This window comes from Herpailurus yagouaroundi, unplaced genomic scaffold (assembly GCF_014898765.1).
Source record: "Herpailurus yagouaroundi ecotype Mexico unplaced genomic scaffold, PumYag 160, whole genome shotgun sequence".
Lineage (NCBI taxonomy): Eukaryota > Metazoa > Chordata > Mammalia > Carnivora > Felidae > Herpailurus > Herpailurus yagouaroundi.
The window spans coordinates 29932936-29947707 of NW_024412401.1; the positions used below are offsets into that span (position 1 = coordinate 29932936).

The 14772-nt window shown below is 42.6% G+C and overlaps 1 protein-coding gene and 1 non-coding gene across 5 annotated transcripts in view; both read right to left on the reverse strand.

Moving 5' to 3' along the window:
• The window catches only part of LOC121034775 (phospholipid-transporting ATPase ABCA1), a 133763-nt gene that overhangs the window by 105395 nt on the left and 13596 nt on the right, over positions 1-14772 (reverse strand). For all 4 annotated transcript variants that reach the window (XM_040481868.1, XM_040481866.1, XM_040481865.1 and 1 more), the window contains exon 2: positions 7940-8104. In XM_040481868.1, the coding sequence (XP_040337802.1) occupies positions 7940-8005 (66 nt within the window). In that variant the 5' untranslated portion in view covers positions 8006-8104. The remainder of the gene's footprint in view (positions 1-7939; positions 8105-14772) is intronic.
• LOC121035213 (U6 spliceosomal RNA) lies at positions 9942-10045 on the reverse strand. Its single transcript, XR_005792800.1, has one exon. It is a non-coding gene; the product is annotated as a U6 spliceosomal RNA (small nuclear RNA).

The following is a 14772-nucleotide window of genomic DNA, read 5'->3' on the forward strand; positions in this document are numbered from 1 at the left end:
TGGCTGAATGTCCGACTCTTGATGTCAGCTGGGGTCATGATCTCATGGTTCGGGGTCATGATCTCAAGGTTTGTGGGGTCAAGCCCTACATCAGGCTGTGCCCTGACAGCATGGAGCCTGCTTGGGATTCTTTCTCTCCCTCTCTCTCTGCCCCTCCCCTGCACGTGCACATTAGCATACCCTCTCTCTCTCTCTCCAAATAAAGTTTAAAAACATAAATTTTTTTTCATTTTAAAAATAAAAAACTATCCTGTGTTTCCTAAATTTTCCATAATGTATATGTATTACTTCTCAAATGGAACAAAAATCCACTGTTACCATATATCCATAAAGAATAGTTTACACTATTTGATAGCACACTAAAGGGGAAAGAAAAGACAAATGAGTCTTTTGGAAGAAAGCACATGTCAGTGTGGGGTCTCCAAGACCGAAGATGTGGCTAATCTTCCTAGTATTTCTCTAAATAATCCCAAAGAAGCAACACACATTGAAATCTCCAAGATTTCAAATGACATTCACTCTCTTCTACCATCAAAGTTGAAAGCCCCTCCTTGGAGTTCCCCAGGTACTCAGTGCCTTCATCAGAACATGGCACAGGAGGGACCCTATTTAAAAAAGAGTTTCTCTCCCACTATCACTTTCTTCTCACTAAGCCTGCCACCTAGAAAGACCTAAAAAATGTTCATTGAGTAAGAGAATGAACGGACGTTTATAAAATAATACAGATGAAAATACAAATCAATTTGAGCCCTCTGGAAAAGCAATATGAGTATCCCCTTTCACCAAGTAATATTCCTACAAATTCACCCTACAGAACTAAATTTAAAATATCAAAAAGCTGTACACATGAAGTTATTCAGCCACTGAAGCATTGCAATTACAAAATAATGGAAACAACTTAGCTGCACAGCAATGGGAAATGATTAAATTATGGTACATCTACTGGACAATATATTGTGCAGTCATCACATCTATGAAACACAGACACTATTAAACATACAATATTAAGTGAAAAAAAGCAGAGCACAAAATTGTATGTTTTACAAGCTTATAGCTAAATAAAATCATTCACAAATATCAACAGGAATAAAACTTTTTAAAAATGGCATAACTGTGAATGAACTCAAAAAATAATGAACTCAGAAAAAAAACAAAAACAAAAATAAGTGAAGAGTATGAGTAAGATAAACAGTGGTTATCACCCTTGGTGCTCTGAAGCTACCATCTGTATATTTAGGATAAACAATAGCTACCATTTATTTATTTAGAGTCCAGTACATAGTAAGCGCATTACATATGGATGATCTCATTTATGTCTCCAAACAACCTTGTGATGTAGGAACCATTAATGTCCCCATTTTATATGTGGCAAAAATATATATAAGTAGGGGAAAAGGAAGAGTAAGTCATAGAGACAAAGGCAGAATTGAGATTAACTGCTAGTTCTGCCCAACTATAGAGGCCACATGACATTGACACAGCAGTGGCCCAGGTGGGAAGCGACCCCATTCAGTGGCATGGTCACAAAACATCAACTAGTTCCAAGGGGGTAAAATGAACTCATGATCTATAGATTTTTAACAGTTACAGCCAATGGTGAGCACCTACTATATACCAGGGATTTTTATACATCTCATCTCTAATATTTAATTCTCATAATGACTCTGTGAGACAGGTTGAATCATTACCATGAAACTAAGGTTTGAAGAAGTTATCACCTGTAGCCTGGTAAGAGAGTACACCAGCACTTGAACCCAGTTCTACTGACCCCCATTTGCTATTGTCCCCACTTTACAGTTGAGGACATGGAGGCTTATAGTTAATAAATAAACATCAAAAGTTGGCCATAGGATATGAACTTATCAAATAAAAGCTGTATTGATGAATTACCTTAAAATTAACAGCAATCTGCCATCGTAGATTGGGGCCAAAAGATCCCCCTCTTACTAACTTGCTAATTTATAATATTCCTTTACCTATGATACACATACATTAAAGCATTCCTCTCAGAATTGCTTTGAAATTTTAGAAGATAATGGATATAAAAGTATTTCAAAACTAGAAAATGCAGGCTACGTATCAAGAATCATTATTACAAATATGAAGATTATTTGGAAATAAGAGAAGATATACACGAAATTACATCAAATGAAAGAAGAAAACAGAACATAAAATGGTACATACACATGTAATGATTACAATGGTCTCCTTGGGCTACGGTCACTCAAGTCCCTTCAGGGCCAAAGACTACACGATCTGATTCCCATCATCCTGACCCATCCACTTCAGGGACTTCTTCTGGACATAAAATAAAATTCAACTGCCCTTCCCCAACTCCAAGGCCAGGCATGATATGGCCCTGCCAATCCCCAACTCATCTCCCCAGCCGGTCTTCATTCACTCCACCAGTGCCACTGGCTTTTCTGTTCCTTGACTTGGGAACATGCGTTAGGCCCATAGCCTTCACACCACGTGTCTCTCTACCTGGAATATGATGCTGCCCCTAATCTCTGAGCTCCTGATCTTCTCCAACTTGAACTTCAGGGCTCTCAGCTTAAATGTCGTAACTTTCCATTCTACATTAAGTCCCTTTCCAAGGCCTGGTAGAACCTAACATAGTGCCAAAGTCTGTCTGATTTATTTTCTTCCTAACACCTATCACAGTTTGTTATTATATTTTTACTTCTGTGATGTGTTTTATACCTGCTTCGCTCGCTGAACTATCAGCTCCGCGAGGGCTAGGATCACATCTGTCTGCTCCACCACTACACCCGGTCCACTGTCCCATATGTAGTGGATGTTCAGTCAATATTTATCCCAATGAAACAATAAATGGCTACGTGTTCTAACTTTCTTCATCCCATACAAGACGAAACTAAAACTCAAGAGAAACGACTTTCCCTTAGCCATTGAGGCATATGGTGGCCAAGCTGGAATTAGAACAGAATTAGAATTAAATAAAAATTAGAATTATTATCCGGATTTGAACTGTCACTGCCAGGCCAGGAACAAGGATGAGGAAGAAATGTATCAGCTGAAACTAGAAGTGGAGAGGGAATGTGGAAAGTTTTCATCTACCCTGGAAAATTTTCTAATGGCTCTTAAATGAAGAGTTTTAATTTCTATTTATTTGATAGTTTATTCCTTATCGTTAACCAAAGTCCAAATACCTACATTCTCTGCGACAATTAGAATTACCTATCTTCCCAGGCACATGACTAATCAGATCTAATAGAGAAAATTAATAGCAAAAGCAAAAAAGAAAGGCCAGATGGCCACAGTGTCCCATCTGTTCCATGGGACCTTGGCCTCTGGCTCAGCCTAAAACCAGATGAGGATCCTGAGAGCCCTGAAGCCCCTCGCCCTTCCGGTCCCAAGCCCTGTTTGTACTGAATGACTGCCACCCACACAAGTTAACCGTTACTTTGGACCCAAACTGAGCTTTGCACTCGACTTTCGCAACTCTCGGTGTATTCTTTGCCCAACAGAAACAACGGAAAGCTAACCCTGGTTGATGGCTGTTGTGAGGGGACAATGGGGGCACAAAGAGGTCCCCAGGATTCATTAGCAAACAAGGACAGAGAGGGAAAGGGCAAATGTTGCCTTTCCACAGGGTTATTCTGGGGTGTACTGTTCAGCCCCCAGTTTTTACATATTCTTCCCAGCAGCAGAACACAAGGCCCCTATAGCAGGGGAGCCTCCTAGAGACCTGCAAACTAATGGCCCATTTAATACATTTACTACTCCTTCAGTAACCACTTATTAAGCATATCCCAGGTACCAGGCTCTGAAGCTAAGTGTGTATTTCTAGAATCTGAGAAAATGGGAAACAAGCAATGATATCCCACACATTGTGGGCAAGAACAATCATGGAGCTTCTTTCCCTGCCCAGTAGGCAGTGGGTTCTGACTATGTGAGCTAACGAAGAGGAACCAAAACCCTGGACAGGTCCCCATGTCTCAACAATATCATCCAGAAATCCAAGCCAGGTGGATTGGGAAGTAGCTACCAGTCAGCACTTAAGATCCATGGGCATTAAACCCTTAGTGCAGATAAAGCAAAACCAGCCGGAAAAAAAAAAAAAAAAAAGCCTGTAGGGACACCAGGAAACTGGTTCCGGTGCTAATTCCGTGACTGACCCACTCTGGACCCCTGCCCCCCAGCCTGGAATCCCAGATCCATCAACTGTACCAGGGGCAGCCCAGATCTCTCCAGCTCTGACAACCTAAGCATCTATAACCTGCAATAAACCGCCTTTTTTTTTTTTTTTCAGCTTCAGAAAAATACATTTCCTTGAGCTCTCAGGAAGGGAAGCAAGGGCAAGCTAGCAGGCTTGTGGTGTACCATCCAGAAAAGCCCTTTTGTGTCAGATGCTGTATCTTTACTTCCGCCAGCAAAAACTCTGCCAGAAGGCTACAAATTGCCTTTGACTAAGCCTGCCTATCTCCCTAATCTTAACTCTTTCTAAATCCAGAAGCAGTACTAAACCAGAAGTGACAAGCTCAAGACCAGAAGAGGCTGGCCCAGTCTGAATGGCCCAATCCCACATCTTGTTCCAAGACCCCAAGCTCCTGATTCCTTGGTTGAGCTTGGGGAAATCCCTCCTCTGCTTTGCGTCTCAGTGTTCTCATCTGTGAAATGAGAGGTCTGGACTGGACTACCTTGAGCCCTGCTTTCATTGCTAAGATGAAACAACTCTTTCCACCACTCAGTGGTTAATGGATACGCTATGGCAAAGACAGTTTCCCATCATGTGCGCTGCTGCCATCAGGATGAGAAGAGGAGGGGTCCTGGAGCACACAATGGTTAAGAAATGAGGATAAGTGATGAACAGATAGGACTTGGAAATACCAGGACTTGAAATTTCCCAGGAAATACCTGGGAAAAGCCATGAGAAACAGAAGCAAAGGTGAGGAAAAGGTCAGAAACTTCAAGTTTTTGAGACTGAAAACAAAAAATAATGATGCTACTGAGAAGCAATCTGACAGTCATTTAGAGTACCAGCTCTGGAGTCAGATTATCTAGACTCGAAACCTACATGCACTCCTGAGTAGCAGCGTGGATGGACCTCAGACAGATTACTTAGACTCTCTCTGAACTTCAAGTACCCCAGCTACGACACAAGGAGATAACAGTACTTCATGGGGTCCTAAAGAATTAATCTAATTAATAATGGAAGCTCATCCTAGGCATTTGCTTTTATTATATTATAAAATAACACATTATATTTTACTATTACTATTATCATCAATCAAGACAGACAGGATACATAGATTCTAGTTTCTACTCTCTGACTAGTGACCTTAGGATTTAGGTCCCCACTTGTAACATGAGGCAGAAAAAATAATAATAAAATAACATAACATAACATAACATAACATAACATAACATAACATAAAATAAAATAAAAATAAATCAGTGATTCTCAGACTAGTACATATATTCATGAGGGATTAAATAGGAGTTCTCTGTGAGGATTTTAAACATGTTTTGTTTTCATTTCAATGGTCATCTAAACAAATTGAAATAAACGTATCTGAACCTGGGGCATCTGGGTGGCTCAGTCGGTTAAGCGTCCAACTTTGGCTCAGGTCATGATCTCACAGTTCGTGAGTTTGAGCCCCGCGTCCAGCTCTGTGCTGACAGCTCGGGGCCTGGAGTCTGCTTCAGACTCTGTGTCTCCCTCTCTCTCTGCCTCTCCCCTGCTCACAGTCTGTCTGTCTCTCTCTCTCTCAAAAATAAAATAAACATTGAGAAAAATTTTTAAAAAAATCTGAATCTTCTGAATGCCCACTTTATAACTACTTCTGGCACAAGATTTCAAAGCCTAGGTTTACATTTGTATTTGTGATTGTGTTGGCACCGATGTAATTGTAGCAGACTAATGAAAAAGGAACAGATGCGGACGCAATTTATAAAAGAGGAGATTGGACCAAATGAACGCCAAATGATATCAAATGCAGGTCACTGGAAAAGCAGTTGAAGAACTGAATCGTTAGCACAGCAATGTAGACTGTCCAAACTCCAAAGAATCAGCACTACAGCATTCACTACCAAATTCACCTTACTACTTATAATCTGGTTTCAGCTGAACAATGATAGCTGTCTTACTACATTAACGATGTTAATTTGAATTTTACTGGTTTTACAATTTTGTTTGCATTTAATTTGCAAGTATGTATGGGTCATATGGTTGTATAATAGCCTATAAATACAGAAGTTTATACCTTGTTTCACATATGTACACAAGTAACATCACAAAAAAGAAGAAATTTCGGCAACAACAGAGGTTGGCGAGGACGTGGAGAAAGAGGATCTCTTTTGCACTACTGGTGGGAATGCAAACTGGTGCAGCCACTCTGGAAAACAGTATGGAGGTTCCTCAAAAAAATTAAAAATAGAACTATCCTACGACCCAGCAATTGTACTACTAGGTATTAATCCAAGGGATACAGGCATGCTGTTTCGAAGGAGCACATGGACCCCAATGTTTATAGCAGCACTATCAACAATAGCCAAAATATGGAAAGAGCCCAACTGTCCATCGATGGATGAATGGATAAAGAAGATGTGGTATATATACACAATGAAGTATTACACGGCAATCCAAAAGAATGAAATCTTGCCATTTGCAACTACGTGGATGGAACTAGAGGGTATTATGCTAAGCGAAATCAGTGAGTCAGAGAAAGACAAATATCATATGACTTCACTCATATGAGGACTTTAAGAGACAAAACAGATGAACATAAGGGAAGGGAAGCGAAAAATAATATAAAAACAGGGAAGGGGACAAAACATAAGAGACTCTTAAATATGGAGAACAAACAGAGGATTGCTGGAGGGGTTGTGGGAGGGGGGATGGGCTAAATGGGTAAGGGGCATTAAGGAATCCACTCCTGAAATCATTGTTGCACTATACGCTAACTTGGATGTAAATTAAAAAAATAAGTTAAATTAAAAAAATTTTTTTTAATTAAAAAAAGAAAAAGAATAAGTTTCACGAACACAAGGGGAATCTTGACATTTTTGTTCTTTTAAAGAATGTCCAAGCATTATTCTGGTTTGAGAAACACTAATTCAATTCTCTCAAAGGTCTCTTACAGCTTTTTGAGTCTAAGATGATCATTTTGGTTATAGACATGTTAAGCTTAGTTAAGATAGCCCAGTGGGGACTCAGGCTCTGAACTCAGAAGAAAGGGCAGGGCAGGAAACAGATTTAGAAGCCAACTACAGAGGGGTGCAGCTAAGCCCAGAAGACTAGATAGGGTGTCCAGGAGTGTTCATCAGAGATAGACAAGCAAAGAGCTGATGTCTGAGCTCCAGGGAGCTCACCGTGCCTCACAGCCTTTACCCTCCTCTGTGTAAAAACACCATTCACCTGAGCATTAAAGATGATCTTCTCAAGATATGCAAAGAATTTGTGTCCCAACTGGGAAGTGAATGGCTTAGAACCTTCCACAGCAATCAAACAAATCTCAGTTTTATATTCCTTGAGGCTTTCAGTCAGAGCTGAGAGAGTCCACACTGACACGAAGAGATCAGCGTCTCTCTAAGAGCTGGGCTGTTTACTCACTTCATTCCCACCTCCCAGAAATACAAGGGCCCTTCAGGTGCTCACAGCCAGGTGGCCCCAAGGCTGTAGCAAAAGGAAAGAATGGGATGGTCAGAGGCAATTCTGTGCCAGATTCCAGGGGTCAGAACTCATGCCTGGCCACTAGCACAAACTAAAGCTGACATTTCTGCCTGGCCGCACATCTTCCCTCTCTCATAAGCAGTAGGGCTCTATCAGGACCACACGGACCTGTGCTCATCAGGGCCAGATTCATTCTTTCCCTTTAAGAAACCAAGAGGATTCCCTCTCCTCCCTTCTCCAATCCCCAACTCACAACCATGAAGAAAAGCAGAGGAGAACCTCCCCAGAGAAACCCAAGCTTACTGTTTGTCTTCTTCTGAAAGTGAGGTTCTTCCACAGCAGCAACCTCAACTGTGGCCAGTAAGCCATGTTTCCTCAGCCAGCAGCCGCAGCAACCTGTGTGTGGCTCAGGAGCTTCTGGAGGCAGCAGCAGCAGCTCACAGCAGGGACGCTGTGGCTGGTCATTAACTGAAAGATAAAGCAGGAGAGAACGCTATCAGTTATTGTTGCAAAGCCATACGCCAGTGAGGCCTGTTGCACCAGCCCCCTCACCTGGGACCTCAAAACCCAGAACAGTGTCCTAATTACTCTCAGGAAGCCCTGAGTCCCCAACTTGCGGCTTCAGAGTTTCTCCTGTAAACAGGGATTCTGGAGGTTTTTCTGGCTGCAGCCTGGAAGGTGGTCATTATAAACCTAATCATTTTAGCTCCGTTGGTGCGACCATTTGGGAATGAAAAACGCACTTATGAAAGAAAACAGACTTAAGTGAGCAATCTTGGTTGGTCAAAACCCTGAGGTTGGAAACGGCACACTGGAATCCCAGACACCTGTCTCGCTTGTCTAAGAAAAATGCTTCCCTTCCCATAAAACGTAGCAGCGTTTATGAATTTTGCTTCGAACCTGGAGTAATTTATGCTAATTCTTGAAATTCGCTACCGACCACATTTTCATCTGGCCACATAGCTGTGCCCTTCAAATGATAAACGGCACCATCGATACAGCAGTTTCCCAATCTGGAAAGCCACGGAGTTGTTTTAGATGACTATGAGTAAATACCGAGGAAATAACATTGACACCTGGTTCCCAGGTGACGAGGACAATTCCAGTGCTGTGTGTCTGTAGAAAGAAAACAATATCCCACGGAGAAACAAGTCAGCTGAGGCAGGCGGAGAGCATCACCTGCGAAACCAACAATCTCCCACTGCCCAGACATATGTACACTCTGGCTCTACTCCACCTGTGTGCACCTGCACACAGGGCCTGGCCCCTCCTTATCAGGTGTCACAGGTACCTCCCGGGAGGACTGTTTCACCCTGCTGGGCAAAAGGATGGTTCTCATAAGCAGCGGATACAACATGCTGTGTGTCCCAGCTGCCCGTTCAACAACTGTATTTATTAAATGCTGGAATAATCCCAAGTAGTCAGACTAAAATTAAAGTTGGGGAAAGGGTAGAAAATGAAAAGTGGAAGAAGGGAGGGATACACAGGTCAAAGTTAGGTCCTGCTGGCACTTCATAGTCATGAACTCTTGCCACAACCCAGAAACCAGCTTTACTTCTAAATAGCTCAGTTTATCATTGTGGCCCCTAGTAAGGTAGAGGTGGGAGTGGGAAACTAGGCAAGGGAGGAACAAATGGCAAAAAGAACTAATGCAGTGACCACTTGTGGATATAAAACCAAATATTAGACTAAAAAATCTGTAAGTCCAAACGAGATTGCAATGCAAAGGTCAACCTTTTACCCTTTTGCTGCCCACTTCATGAGGACTTGCATTTAAAACCTCTAGCGAAAGAAGAGAGTGGAGGGAGTTTTCAGTTTCTGAGAAGGAAAGACCCTACTACTATGTATTTTAATTCATTCATTGACAATCCAACAAATCAGGAGTTACTCTGAAATATTCAAGCTGTAGGTCCTATTTCTTTATCATTTGCTCAGCAAACCTCTAGGACATAGACCCCCAAAATTTCTCACCCCAAAAAGAAGAAGAGTTATACTGGCACTGCATTGGTTTGCAATTCGTTGTTTAAAGCTGTCAACGGACCTCCCAAGCACTGAGAGCCAGAATGCCACTGTGAGACGCGTCTGTCATCCCAATTGTTTTGTAAGTGGCCTAGGATAGGGCTTGCATTCCAGAAATACTGAAATAAACAATTAGCTAGATTTTTCTCATGCAAAAGCTGCTCTCTAGGAATCACTTAGTTGATTTAGAAGCTACATGAATCTTTTCAGATCCCCAGGGTAACAATGAGAAGCTTGGAACACAAGTTATTTATTTATTTATTTTAATTTTTAAATTTTATTTAGTTTTTAATATGGAAGCTTCATGAATCTGCATGTCAGCCTTGTGCAGGGCCCGTGCTAATCTCTGTTTCACTCCAATCTTAGTCTATATGCTGCCAAAGCAAGCATACAAGATTGTAATTTAAAAACAATTAACATAGCAGAGAGAGCCCCAATAGGAATCAACCCCAGCTCCCCAACTATGTGCCCTTGGCCAAGGCTTTATACTCTCTGAGCTTCAATTTCCTCATCAAAAAATGCAGATGACAATACCTACCTTGCATGATATTCAAAGGATTAAATGAGATAATATAAATGAATTCCCAACACAGTACATGGCACATTGTAAGTGCCAAAGAAATGAGCGCTCTTCTTCCCACTTATCTTTCTCTGTTCTATCGGTACCTCCTAACAGAGCAATGGTTTTACCCTGTCCAAACGTTCATTTCTATTCCATTATTTCTAGCAAATCCACTGTGGGTTTCTGGAAAGGGCGAAGTAGGAAGGATGAAACCTGAATAGCCTCATGTTAGAGACCCCCACAGCCAAACCACAGCACAGAGTCCCCTAAACTTCAGTGAAAAATCTCAGAGGAAGAGAAGACACACCTCAATAGAGTGTTCGTGAGATGAGAAAGGGCAGGAAGAGATTTTCTGGACAGTACTTTCCTGAAAGGAGAGTTTCTGGGTCTCCAGACATGGGTTCTGAGCCCAGTGACCCTCCAGGAGACATGCAGAGAAGGTTGTTAGCAATAAGTAGCCCAGAGCAGCAATGAAGGTTCTGCTCTGGCTTTGCCGGGTACAAGCAGGCAGGCTTCTTCCCCCAAATCCCCCACCCACCTTGGCATGGCCCTGGCCTCCTGAATAATTCCCTCTTCCCACTTCAGAACACAGTGATCGTTGCTGGGGCAATTCTGTCCACAAAGAAGGGTTTGGCAATGCCCAAACCCCTCCGCTCAGGTAACTGAAGCCAAAGGGACATTTCTACATCAGTTTTCCAAGGAAGTGAACAAACAAACCAAAACCAAAAAGAATGCAGTACTATGTACTAGATTTCTCAATGTTTCAAAGCCAGTCACACACTCGCTTCTGCCCTTATGCACATTTCCAGTTACTGGCTGGAAAGGGTCCTACTTCACAGTCACTGCCAGTCAATAGGCCACTCTGTCAATCCCACTCCTGGGTGACCACAGCAGCCACTTCACTGGTCTCCCTGCCTCTAGTCTTGTCCCCCTCCCATCCATTGATCAGGGAGCAGCTGCAGTTATTCGATTAAACCATATATCCAAATGTGCCATTCTGCTCTTAAAACCCTCTGCCAGCTCCCCACTGCCCTAAGGAGGAAGTCCAGTCTATGTGGTAGTTTAACTGGTCTCCCTGATGACTCCCACCCTTCTCACACTGCTCCCCACCTCCTAAACCATGCCCATTAGAAACTAGTGACAGGCTCTGAATGTCCTACCGCCAGGACTTTTTGGTATGTTCCCTGTCCAGAAAAGCCTTTCTCCCAGCACTGTCTGCCTGGCTAACTCTTCTTCAACCTTAGGTCTCCATGTAGCTTCCGCCTGCCCAGGATCCTGTCCTGATTACCTCCCCTGCACTGACACCTGGGTTAGGAGCCCCTCCTGGGTACTCCGAGGGCTGCCTCTCTTTTCCCTTGAAGTATTTCTCCTTCATTCTGAGTCCGCAGGGACCACTTCTGTTTTCTTCATCGATGTTTTCCCTAGTACCTGGCATGCAATAAACAGTCAGGGAATGTTTGCTTAATTAATTGACTAAGAGATGGACAAGAGAAATAGGGTTTCAGAAGGTAAGGGTGGTGGCATTTCTGGGCCTGTGGTAAACTGATTTCTCAAGCTTGATTAACTGATTCCGGTAAATTGTCCCCAGAGAGGATAGCTCTATGTTCAGCAGGCTTCTACCCACATGCTCCAAGGCCATAAAGGACTGTTGAGTTTTCCCAGGCGACTCCTGGGGCATCCGGGAAAATGTAATTAAATCTAGGTCTACTTCCCACAAACACTAGGTTTAGCTAAGGTCCGAGCGAGCCATACCAAGGTCAGTAGAGCCATGGAATCTGCTTTCTGCCAATCTCCATGTTCAAGTCCTACATGCTCTCTCTCTCTCTCTGGGTCGCATCATCAGTCACTCAGGCGGACCACCACCCTTTGCCAACGTTTAACATAGTTTCCACACCCTAACCTTCTTTTGTATAGTATGGACCTAGTGGAAGAGGCCTTTCAAACTTTTAACCACTTTCTTAAAGGAATTTTCACTTCTGGAGTGCCTGGGTGGCTCAGTTGGTTAAGCGACCGACTCTTGGTTTTGGCTCAGGTCATAATCTCACGGTTCATGAGATAGAGCCCCATGTCAGCTTCACGCTACAGTACAAAGCCTGCTTGGGATTCTCTCTCCCTGTCTCTCTACCTCTCCCCTGCTCACTCACTCTTTCAAAATAAATAAACTTAAAAAAAAAGAAATTTTCACCTCAAATGCCACTAATATTAGAACATTATTCGTATCCAGAGAATATAGCAGACTGCTAAAGCATAGCCTTCTCAAATAAGCAAATATGCTCAACATCATTAGTTGTACAGAAATGCAAATTAAGACCACAATGAAATACACATCTGCTAGAAGTAGTACAATTTTTAAAAATTTTAAAGCGCGAGCAAGTCTGTGGAACAACTGGAACTCTCATACACTGTTGGTGGGAATGTAAAATGGAACAGACGCTTTCTAAAACAGTTTGGCAATTTCTTGTAAAGTTACACACAGACTTATGATATAGCTCAGCCATCTCATGCTAGGTATTTACCCCAAAGATAGGAGGACATAAGTTCGCACAAAGACTTGTGGGTGAACGCTTACAGAAGTCTTATAGGGAATAGCCAAAACTGAAAACCACCCAAATATCCATCAACCAACAGATAAATTAAAATGGAATACTACTGAGCAATAAACAAAGAGCAAACAACTGATATGTACAACAGCATGGATGAATCTCAAAAGCCTTACGCTAAGGGAATAAGCAAGACACAAGAAACTGCCTCTTTATGACTCCATTTATATGACATGCCGAAAAGGTGAAGCGATGAGGGCAAAAATCAGATCCGTGTTTGATCTGTGGAGGCTGGTGATGGGTGGAGGTTGAAAACAGATTGCAGAAGGAGCACTGAGTGATGGGAGATCTTCTGTATCATGATCGTGGTTGTGGCTATATACATCTATCAAAACTCATCAAACTGTACACTTTAAAGGGGTAAATTAAAGCCAATTTGACAATAAATAATACTAAAAAAATTTAAAAATTTTAAGGGTAAATTAATTGTATGTAAATTATACATCAATAACCTGACCCAGCCCCCTCAACAAATCGTTTTCCTTCTATTATAATAGTTGACATGCTCCACAAGTCCATTCATGCCTTGGAGGACCTGAGAACTGTACAGCGTAAAGTCTGATTATTGTGTGATTCACTAGGATGAATAGTGGATAAAATATTCGCTCCATATTCATTCAACAAACAAGGAAGCCTTAACTCTGCAAGGGTCCCCATTAGCATAACAAATATTTATTGAGTGCCTATTACATGCTGTTCTAGATCCTGGAGAGCCTGAAGTGAACAAAAGAGGCAAAATTCCTGCTTTTGTGGAACTTCTAGGAAGGAGGTGGAAAATAGAGAGCAGCAGGTTAAGGCAGTGGGAGGTAGGAGTAATGAAGAAAAATACAGCAGAGTAAGGGAATAGAAAGTATTGGGGGACGGGGTAACTCCTTTCTGAGGAAGCACCTTTAGGACAGTGAAATGACACTGGGCTGTGCCACTTGCAAAAGGGTCACCAAGTGACACCAAGAATGTCAGACTCAGTGATGCTGGCATAAGAATAAAACTACAGGTTTACAGGAAGCTTGGTGCAAAGAGGAAAATACACATACAGCCCCAGTCAGCACCCACCACGCTGCTCCTCCAGACCCTTCTTCACCAAAACACTTGGCCCTTGTGCACTTCACATTAAGTTTCAAAGAGAGATGAGAAATACAAAGAAGAAAGGAGGAGACAGACAGAGGAAGTCCTGCAAAAAAGACAAGGTAGGAAGGTTTATTTCCCACTTGGCAAAGCCGTAAGAAAAACAGGAACTACTTCCCGTGACTGCCTTGTACCCTTCTAAAGCATTAAATCTGCCTACGGAAGCGTAATAAGGGGGGAAAAAATGCACATGTTTGCACTGCTGCCAGGAACTCTCAGTCTCTGCAGTCACCAAAGGGTCGGTTGGTGTTTTTCCTTCTGGCAAGAACACTGGGGGCACGTGAGGCCAGGCCTAGAGAGCTGAACTTCCATCTAAGGTGCAGGTCGACCCCTCGGCCAGGGCATGTGCCAGACGAGGGCCGTCCCCAAGCAGGAACCACACCACCACCATTTCTCACTGCAGCAAAGTAGCTGGCCCCTCATAAGGCCATACTCCAGTCAACTATCTTACTGACAGACAGAAAGTTTGATGCAGTTTTGGAGAACCGTTCCCTCTACACCCCTGTCCCGACCTTACAGAGAAGCTGAGGCCCTCAAAAAGCAAGTGGCTTGACCAGACTCACCCCCTAGAGTTAGAGCTGGCCCCCACATGTCTAAAGAAGTAACTTTTCCAACAACTGTTATACGTCCCTCCCCACTATCATCTTTCCGCTGCAATTCTGTTCTTCTGAACACACTTCTCTTATGAGTTCTATCCAAATACACCCAGAACGTGCAGTCAGCAACTAGTGTTCATTTCTCCCAGAGAGCAGTCTTAAGGACAACTAGTTCTCCAAATTTTACATAGATAGATAGATAGATAGATAGATAGATAGATAGATAGATAGATA